This window comes from Athene cunicularia (genome assembly GCF_003259725.1).
Source record: "Athene cunicularia isolate RWA chromosome 20 unlocalized genomic scaffold, athCun1 chr20_part1, whole genome shotgun sequence".
NCBI lineage: Eukaryota > Metazoa > Chordata > Aves > Strigiformes > Strigidae > Athene > Athene cunicularia.
The window spans coordinates 927,694-934,339 of NW_020799125.1; the positions used below are offsets into that span (position 1 = coordinate 927,694).

The 6,646-nt window shown below is 57.8% G+C and overlaps 1 protein-coding gene across 1 annotated transcript; it reads right to left on the reverse strand.

Annotated features, from left to right (window-relative positions):
* Positions 1–4,372: 4,372 nt before the first annotated feature.
* Positions 4,373–6,227, reverse strand: PPDPF (pancreatic progenitor cell differentiation and proliferation factor). Its single transcript, XM_026861935.1, has 4 exons — positions 6,125–6,227; positions 5,206–5,283; positions 4,937–5,033; positions 4,373–4,738 (listed from the first exon to the last, which is right to left on the reverse strand). The coding sequence occupies exons 1-4, from the start codon at positions 6,177–6,179 to the stop codon at positions 4,633–4,635; spliced, it is 336 nt and encodes a 111-aa protein (XP_026717736.1). The 5' UTR covers positions 6,180–6,227; the 3' UTR covers positions 4,373–4,632.
* Between the last annotated feature and the right edge of the window lie 419 nt (positions 6,228–6,646).

Here is a 6,646-nt window from a genome sequence, read left to right on the forward strand (position 1 = left end):
CCCCCCCCCCCCCCCTTGCCCGTGCACACGCCGAGGCCGGGCTGTCCTTGGGCAGCAGCGGCTGCTTGAGCACTGACACACTCAGCACATGGGTGGCAGGCGGCACCATGTGCTGCAGGTGAAAAGCAGCCGGGCACAGCCAGGCCTGTGTGGGTTTTGATTTCCTCCTGACAAACCCATTTTGCTCGAGGGGGGGGGTGAACTGTCCGACTAAAACAACAGCAAAGCTGGAATACGTAAAATTAATAAAGATTCTGCGACACTCTGCACGCCCGAGCAGCATCCGCGCTGTGCAAAAGAGCAGAAACGAGTCTGGCTGTTAATTAAACACGAGGGGCCTGGAAAGGGGAGGTGGGAACGTGGTTTGGGGGGGTGATAAATCCAGATCCCGACGTACTTCTGCTGAAGCCTAAGCAAGGGCGAGGCGAGCACTGGGGAGCAGCGGCCGTGCCCTCCCCGGGGAGAGTGCTCAGAGCTGGAAAAAAGCAACAGGTTGGGACGCAGCTGCAAGAGGAAACCCCTCATCTTGCAAAAAAACCCACAACATTTCGCTGGCTGATCAAACGCCCCAGCTGGGAGCACACACATGCAGAGCCCAGGGTCCCCTCCTACCACAAACTAAAGCCCGAAGCGTGTCCCGCAGGTGATGGGTTTATCAGACACTAAGACAGGGCAGGGATGTTGCAGCAATAAAGATATTAAATTTTCAGCTCTGGCTGCCACCAGATGGAGCCCAAAATTAAGCAGGAGGAGAAGGGTGTGCAGGGGGCGATGGGGTTGGCGTGGGGAGCGGATGGGCACGGTCGGGGTCCCTCGGGGAGGTGGCAGGGCTGCAGGCTGCCCTCCTGCCCGCTCCGGCCCCATCAGACCTGTGGCCCCAGAGCAGCTCAGGCTGCTGGAGCAATGCCACGATGGGTGGCGTGGAGTGTGCGGGGGGACATTTGGGGATGTGGCGTTACCCACTGCAGCTCTTCCTTCCTCCTCTACAGCTGCATTAAAAGCCTGCTGGAGTTTGGCTTTTCTTTGAGTCACTACTTTCTAAAAGTAGGCAGAGTTGGGGGAAACCCAGATTTTTCTCCCAGTATCTCATCCTGGACAGGGCACTGCAGCTTCACCCCCAAAATTGGGGCCACTTTATGGATCAAGCTTTTCCCAAAAATCCATCCCCCAAAGACAGAGCTGACACAGCCCCAGCCCCTTCCAAAACCCTCCTGCGTGGGGATTCCAAACGCTGCTGTTCAAGGTGTTTGCCTGCTCTGGTTTCAGCCTGGCATGTGCCCCGTTTGCGGATTCAACTTGTCAGAGCGGCATCTGGAAGCAGCGTCAGGCTAACGCACCGTATTTGAGCCGCACGGTTTTGTTTCTATTTTTAAGGTTCCACATTGGCCTTTGAAGGGTGAGGGGGAAGCAAAGCTGCTGATGGAAAAAAAAAAAAAAAATTTCTCGAAGCAGAGAGAGGCAGAGAGTGAAAGGAAATATTTCTCAGGCTGGAGCTGCTGTGGGAGCTCCTGCGAGGCGGCGGGGAGGCACGAGGGCCCCTGCAAGGGCCGAGAGCGAGCAGAAAGCACCGGCTGTTTTTTGCCCAGATTTGTGAGTTAATCAACAGTCAAAACACGGCGCTTCGTCAAGCAGCACGAGGCAGCCGTGGGGCAGCAGAGGAGGAGGTGGGGGCTTGCCCCTCCGAGAGCAGTGGAAGGGGGATGCTTAGGGAGGGGTGTAGGATATAAAGAGCCCCTTTGCTTGTCTCACTTCGGTTACCTAAGGAAATCTCTTGCTATCCCACCACAGCGAGCAGCACGATGACCCAAGACATGGGAAATGAGCCAGAATCGTAGAATTGTTTAGGTCAGGAAAGATCTCTAAGGTCGTCAAGTCCAACTGTAAACCTACCCCTAAACCACATCCCTAAGTGCCACATCTCCACGGCTTTTAAAGTCCTCCAGGGACAGTGCCCCAGCCACCTCCCCAGGCAGCCTGTTCCAATGCCTGACAACCCTTTTGGTGAAGAAATTTTTCCCAATACCAACCTAAACCTCCGCTGGCACAACTCGAGGCCGTTTCCTCTCATCCTGTTGTTACTTGGGAAAAAGAGACCGACACCCACAGCAGCGGGGATGGGAACAGCACAAAAATAGACGTGCTTGGCTGTCAGGTGCTTTTCCTAAACACACCCGAGTGCTGCAAAGGGGCAAGAAAGACCCCAAAAGGCACCCCAAGGAACCAAGGCAATGCCAAGGTCTCTGCTCTCAGCGATGCTATGAAGCTAAGAGGGACCACAGTCTCTCAGGGGACGGGCTCTCCTCGTTTTTTCACCCCAGCAGAGTAGGAGTCTGAGTCTGCAAGACTCTACAGCCACTCAGAAAAATCCCCTTTAATTCCGCAGGGTTTTTTCAGGCTGTTTTGCTCCGCTGGACAGGGAGCCACTGGCATCAGGACAGCAACTCACGGATCTGTGCCATAAACCCAACCTGCCTCACAGCAACGTGGGAATGAGCTTAACCTCCACGCAGCATCCAAAACCAGGATGGAGGAGCATTGATGTGCTGGTGGCATCGCAGCAGGTGGCCGGAGCAGCTCGCCCAGAGCTGGGTCAGGCCGGGGAAAGTGCCCAGCTGAAAACCAGGGACACAGGCTTGGTGCCTTTGCTCTGCCACAGCCTCCCCTGGGTGCCTGGGGACAGCGGCTGGGTTTGACCCTGCCCTAATCACGAGACCGACAAGCAAATACGGCAATATTGACTTTACCTTTGTGTGTCCACACTTCAATCCGCTGCCCCTGAGGCTGTAGGCTTGGAAAAAAAATAGTTTGTTTCTCCAAAATCTGGGGCTTTTGCTGGCAATCAGCAGCAGAGGAAACCCCACTGCTCCCTTGAGGGATCCTGGGGGTGAGCAGCAGCCGAAGGGGTTTGCCAGGGCATGGGGAGAACCTGGAGCAGTGCTCCTTGGTGTGAGCCAGTGCTGTAGCCACCCTCCCCAGCCCACCAGCCAGCCTGCACGCCTCGCCTTGTCTTACTCAGCCAGGATTTTTTTTTTTCTTGGTTTTCTTGTGGTTTATGACATTTAAAGGCTGCCACACACTCCCTGCGATACACAACCACATGCACAGGGGTGCAGCCCCTCCAGCAGTTTGCTGGGCAGTCACGTCGGATCAGTGATGCTGTGGATGTGGAGGTCACCCACAGGGTGCTGGCAGCCTCAGGGGTCCCAACCCGTGTCCCCAAAGCTGCTGGTCACAGGGAACCCCCCCCAGCATGCCCTTTGGACACACACGCTTGCAGGGGGGAGCGGAGCTCCCAGTGCTGCCCCAGCCCACCCTAAGGATGGAGGCAACACAGACCCTCTGCCCTGAGGACAAGGAGCACTGCCTGGAGACACAGAGCTCAGGGCAAAGCTTACACAGCACTTTTTCCTACCAGAAACAAGGAACAAAGCTGGAAGTGACCCTGGATGCCCCTGCAGGACAGACAAAAAGCAGAGCAGCCACCTCCCACCCAGCTGCTCGCAGGGGTAGGCGGTGGGGAGCTGCTGGAACCCAGCTTTGCCCTTCGCCCCCGCCTGCACGGGACGTGGTGGTACAAAGTCACTGCTCGGGGTGCCCTGGGGCACGCAGAGACTGTCCCAGACCTTGTGCTGGGGCTGACAGAAGACCAGAGCAGGAAGATCTGGCACCTCTAAATCAACCCCTGCCAGGATTTTGTTTGCCTCCAGCAGGACCTTGCCCCCTTGCATGCAGGCACCTGCAGGCTCTTGGTTTCTCAGCGCTTTATCAAGCAGCACTTCCCAGCTCTCGGGCCGATCACAGAAGGGCCAAGCAGCCAAGATGACTAATTCAAAGTAACAGTCAGCCAAAACAGCACTTAGGGCAGCGCAGCACACAGGCCCGCTGGGCTCCAGAGCTGCCCAGCCCGCTCCCTGAGCTGCCATCCACCCCACGAGCTCCAGCCTGGCATAAGACCCACAAAATGCAAGCTCTGAGCCAGCCTTATCTCTCCTCTCACTACAGAGGGCTCACTCTGCACCCAAATACTTCCCCCTGCCCTGCCCAGACCCAGCTCAGGCACTCCTACCCCACCAGGCTCTGGAGCAGGGCAGGGCAGCAACGTGCTTGGGGAGCAAAACAAGTTCAGTGCCAGCAGGGACAGGCTGTGCAGCCAAGTGAGGGAAGGGTGGGGGAGGCATTTGCAGCATCCCTGCAGCCAAACCAGAGCCTGCTCACATGCAAAACCCATGCACCACTGAGTCACACTGACATCACGGTGCCATCCAGCCTGACCAGACCCTGCTGCCGAGGGTCAGGGGCTGCGCCGTGTCCTGGTCCAGCCCCACCACCATCAGCAGCACCTCTCAGCCCAGATGAACAACCACCCGCAGCGTTTTAAAAGGCTGCTCAAGTTTTATTAGTTGCCATTGTATGAGTACAAGGTAAATAAAAAGTGTTACCGAGTCCACGTGGAAAGGGCGTAGTTACGTCGAGAAAGAGTAAAAAGGCTGGTGTGGGAATCGTTGGGGGTTTTACTGCACTTTTTTTATTACAAAGCAGCACCTTTGCCTCGGAGCAGCCTGCCTACTCTACGGGGTGGGGAGGGGGGGAAGGGGCTGTGCCCGCCGGCGTGGGGAGCAGCCGCCGACCCGCTCATGCCGAGGGCCCGGAGCTGGGCTCGCTGGCGTGACGCCGCCGTCCTGCTCCTGGGACCAGGCCACACGCCATCGGTCCTGCTGTCACCCGCAGCGCTCCCGAGCTGCAAGACAGAGCAGAGAGAGGGTCAGGCCAATGCCCAGGCGTCGTGCTGGCGCTCTGCATTTCTTTTTGCAGCAAAAGAGTCGGTGCCCTGGGCATGAAGATGTCACCCGTTGGGTCAGGCTGCACCTCAGGGGACGTAGCAGGGATGTCCCCAACTGCCCTGGGTCTTGCATTGGCCGTCCGAGAAAGCACTCACCTCTCCGGGGACTCCGACACGGTGGTCATGGCTGGGTGAGTCGTCTTCCCGAAGAAGAAGCTGGCCCACCAGTGGCCAGGGTCGGACTTGGGCAGACCTGGGGGACAGCACGTGCCAAGGAAGGTCCAGGTCAGTGCAACCCACGTAGCCCCGTGACCACCCCAGTCTCATCCCACAGGAGAGGCTGGGTCAACTCCGGTAAGATTTGCAGTGGAGGGGCTGGGGGCAGAGACCCCCCCCCCCGCAGCCCTGAGCCAGGCAGCACTTACCCGGGGGGTGGGGGATGACCTCCCCAGAGTACTCCGAGCTGCCGCAGGAGCTGTTGCTGGATGTGGAGCTCAGGCGTCCTGTGGAGAAATCATGGCCATCAGACCACCACAGACCCTCGGTGGTGCCAGGAAAAGCAACGCCGAGCCTTGGTGTGGCCATCCCTGGGGTGACACGGCTCATCGCCATCTCCCCCCCGGTACTTGCCCAGCTTTAGTGCCAGGTCAATAAAAGCCACCAGGAAGGGAATACTGCCGAGATTACAAGCTGGCCAAGAGCAGGTAGCAAAAAAGCACCTGAACACCTCCGTAGGAAAACGCTTGCAACCCCACGGACATTATTTAATGGCTTTGTAGCTGCGTGCAGCACTTGGGAGGCCTCTGCAGATGACTTGAGGCCAAGAGAATGCAGATTCCTGCATATAATCCATGGAGTTTTAGTCCAACTGCTACAAGTTTCAGCTCAAGGGGAATACTTTTAATTCCCTCTGGTTTAGACAATCCATTAAACCAGAACGTCTCTCCCCTGGACAAGTACCATTAGCTACCGTTGTCCAGACTGGTTTTATAGCTCACTTCCACAGCAACAGTGCAAGATGCATTTGAAGCTGTCACCTCCCCTCACCTACAACCTTCTAATGAGCAAAAGGAGTTTGCAAGGCCCATCTCCAGCTGGTACAACCGGGCAGGGGCTGCGGTGGCCCAAAGGAGGGTCCGAGCAGCAGGAGGGACAGCTGCTGGCCCCCCCGATCTCAGCAAGGAGCCTGCCAGCTCTCGCTGGGGCTTTGGCTGAAAGCTCACCCCTGAGCTCAGCTTTGTCTCTGCTGGAGCCACGTCCCCCCCGCCGCCGACACCGGGCAGAGCATCCTGCCCGCTCACCCACCACTCCGAGCCCACCCCAGTCCTGGGCACGTGCCCTTACTTCTGTGGTAGTTGTGCGTCGCCATGAGCGAGCCGCTCGATGGGATGGATGCCATGGTTCCGGATCTTGGTTCTTGTGCAGATCTAAAACCTGCGAGCAAAGGGGCAGCTCGTTGTAGAGGGGCGCAAGCCCCCACCCACCCGGGGCCTGACCCGCGCCCACCCATCAGAAAGCTGCGGGAGTTTAAACGGCACCAGGGTGATCTCTGACGAGCTGGGACACGTGTACCCTGGCACAGCACTGGGTACACTGGTTAGCACTGGGGCTCCATGCGGCTTCAATCCGCAGCTGTAGAGCTCTGGCTGTGAGCTACGGGTCAAAGGCAACGGAATTCTCTTGAAAACAGCTCACGGAGAGCCCAGGCCTGGCGTGCATGCACGACGCCCTCCCCGAGCCCCGCGCGGGGGTTCCGCTGCCTCGCAGAAATCCAGTTCCCCTCCCCGTATCAACAGTTGGGAGTTATGAAATCTCGGGCAGGGATTGCGTAAGTAGTCAAGGAGCGGTTAGCTTGGGGCACATACC

Coding starts and splice junctions, on each gene's coding strand:
- PPDPF (XM_026861935.1), bottom strand. CDS start 6,179: ATGGCATCCATCCCATCGAGCGGCTCGCTCATGGCGACGCACAACTAC. Junction 5,284..6,124: donor GACGCACAACTACCACAGAA/GTAAGGGCACGT, acceptor ATTTCTCCACAG/GACGCCTGAGCTCCACATCC. Junction 4,739..4,936: donor GTGTCGGAGTCCCCGGAGAG/GTGAGTGCTTTC, acceptor TCTGTCTTGCAG/CTCGGGAGCGCTGCGGGTGA.